At 37.8% G+C, this 2389-nt stretch overlaps 1 protein-coding gene across 1 annotated transcript; it reads right to left on the bottom strand.

The window, feature by feature from the left end:
- Window positions 1-567: 567 nt before the first annotated feature.
- On the bottom strand, window positions 568-1971 carry LOC107449093 (uncharacterized). The gene has a single exon (XM_087162121.1). The coding sequence runs from the start codon at window positions 1969-1971 to the stop codon at window positions 568-570; it is 1404 nt and encodes a 467-aa protein (XP_087018247.1).
- Between the last annotated feature and the right edge of the window lie 418 nt (window positions 1972-2389).

Here is a 2389-nt window from a genome sequence, read left to right as displayed (position 1 = left end):
CTGAATGATTGATGGAGTGGGCAGAAGATCTCTATTGAAAAAGCACACCTGCTCTCATAGATTATTACTCGTCAAAGCTTTATGATACCAAAGACGATAAAGGGTCTCAAATGGAAAACTGATTTACCTCGCTTTTAAGCGACATAGTTGATTAATTCTTCCTATAGTCGGTGTACCGTGTTCAAATCAACATAAAGGTAGGCTCAGTGGTATTTCATAAATAGTTTAAAATAATTCATCGGCGAAATCAAATCAAATATAACGAAACAAATATTTAATAACGAAAAAAGGATTAATACAACTTAACACTTTCGTGTCTACATGTTCACTACTTGTTGATGCGCTCATAGCGCCCTCTCAGTAAGGAGGTTTTACCATTCTCCCCACTTAAATTTCGATGAAATATATCACTAAAATAATTAAACAATAATTAAAAATTAATTCGAAATACATCAAATTTTCAGAGTAAAAAATATTTAAATCTGACTTTATCTAAAGTATTGAATTTTAAAATTAGCAAATTAAATTAAATTAAAGTTCAAATTGATTGAGTTTAAAAAAGTTAGTTCAGAAATGTTCAAAAGTTCCTGTGTCTGCAGGGCTATCTGGAATCGGTAATGGTGCTGCTTTGTTGATGGCTCGTCGCAGAACACCTGTAGAGGTCTTGACGTCAACAATTCTTACCAATCCATCTTTTCCAGGCAGAACGTTCACGATGCGCCCCAAAGACCAGTACATAGGCTTAGCGTTGGAATCTTTTAAAAGGACGAGTTGATTCACTTTCAGGTTAGGATTCTGGACTTTCCACTTCGCACGAGTTTGAAGGTGTTGTAAATACTCAGAGCTCCATCTCGACCAGAACTTATTTTGAAGATTCTGAACAAGTTTCCGCCTAGAATGAAAAGATAAAGAATCCGAAGCAGTATGGGGTTCAGGGAAAGATAAAATAGCATTTCCAGTTAAAAAGTGTCCCAACGTTAAAGGTTTAGTGTCATTGGGATCGGAAGAGAAGGGTGATAAGGGACGGGAATTCAAAACTGCTTCAATTTGAGTCACTAATGTGGTTAACTCTTCAAAGTTCAAAAAAGCTGATTTTGTCACTTTTAACAAAATGCGTTTCATTGCTTTAATGTTTGCCTCCCATAATCCTCCAAAATGGGGAGAAGCTGGTGGAATAAAATTCCACTCAATACCCTCTTCTGCACTAAATCGTTGAACAGTAGTGGATTTACAATTTTTTTCCCACTCATTAAGGATAATTTTTGCACCCTTAAAATTTGTGGCGTTGTCACTCCAGATGATGGATGGCTTGGATCTTCTTGAAATAAATCTTTTAAGGCAAGCCATAAAAGCCTCGATCGTCAAATCGGACACAACTTCGAAGTGCGTGGCTTTTGTGCAGAAACAGATGAAGATAGCGATGTAGGATTTTAGAGTAACTTTTGATCTTTGCAAATTTGGTTTCGTAATTATGGGACCTGCATAATCCAGTCCAACCATTTCAAAAGGTCTCAATGGCAAATCTCCCATCATTTGGTTGATGATTTGGTTTCTCGTTCTGAAGCAAGTAATGCTCTTATTTAATATTCTTCTAACTTGGTTTTGACCAGATGGAATCCAATACAATTGCCTTATCAAATTCAGGGTAGTTTGTACTCCAGAATACAAAGATGTTTTGTGAAAATAATCAATGATGAGTTCAGTCAGATGGTGATTCTTAGGCAAAAGTATTTGGTGTTTTTGAAATTCAGGAAGTCTAGAATGTTTCAATCTTCCTCCAACTCTCAGTATTTCTTTCTGGTCCAAAAATACATTTAAGGATGATATTTTGCTATTTTTTGGAATAGGATGATCCTTTTGCAAACACTGTAATTCAGATGAAAATTCAGATAACTGTACACGCTTCACTAAAATTTCCGTAGCTCGTTCTAATTCAGACGCACTTAAACTAGACCTTTCACTGCTGTTCATACCTCATGCACTTTATGTGACCACTGATGAATCTAGTGAGCGCTGTCCGATCGCCTCTCAAGGTCAAAGCACGACCCGGCTTCTCCCCAGAGTACCAGATATGTACTGGGGGAGTATTCCAGACTAGTTGGACACCTTTCTTTCTAATGGAGTAATTTTTCCGAAGATGTGAGAGCAAAACTTTCCGGCATAGGTTCATTTGTGACAAGTTTTGCCAGCGAGTCAGCGATCTCATTCCCGTACAGACCAACATGGAATGGAATCCACTGCAAATAAATATCCCGCTTCACGGAAAGTTTACTGAAAAGTGTTAGGATTGCCGTTCCAACCCTATCGCCCACTCTGGGCCAAGCACACAAATATTGCACAGAGCTTCTACTATCCGTTAGGATCCAGATAGGGTCTAGCAGCGAATCCT

This window comes from Parasteatoda tepidariorum, chromosome 4 (genome assembly GCF_982258835.1).
Source record: "Parasteatoda tepidariorum strain Cologne lab strain chromosome 4, Ptep-v5.0, whole genome shotgun sequence".
Taxonomy (NCBI): domain Eukaryota; kingdom Metazoa; phylum Arthropoda; class Arachnida; order Araneae; family Theridiidae; genus Parasteatoda; species Parasteatoda tepidariorum.
This window is presented reverse-complemented; position numbering and strand designations above follow the sequence as displayed.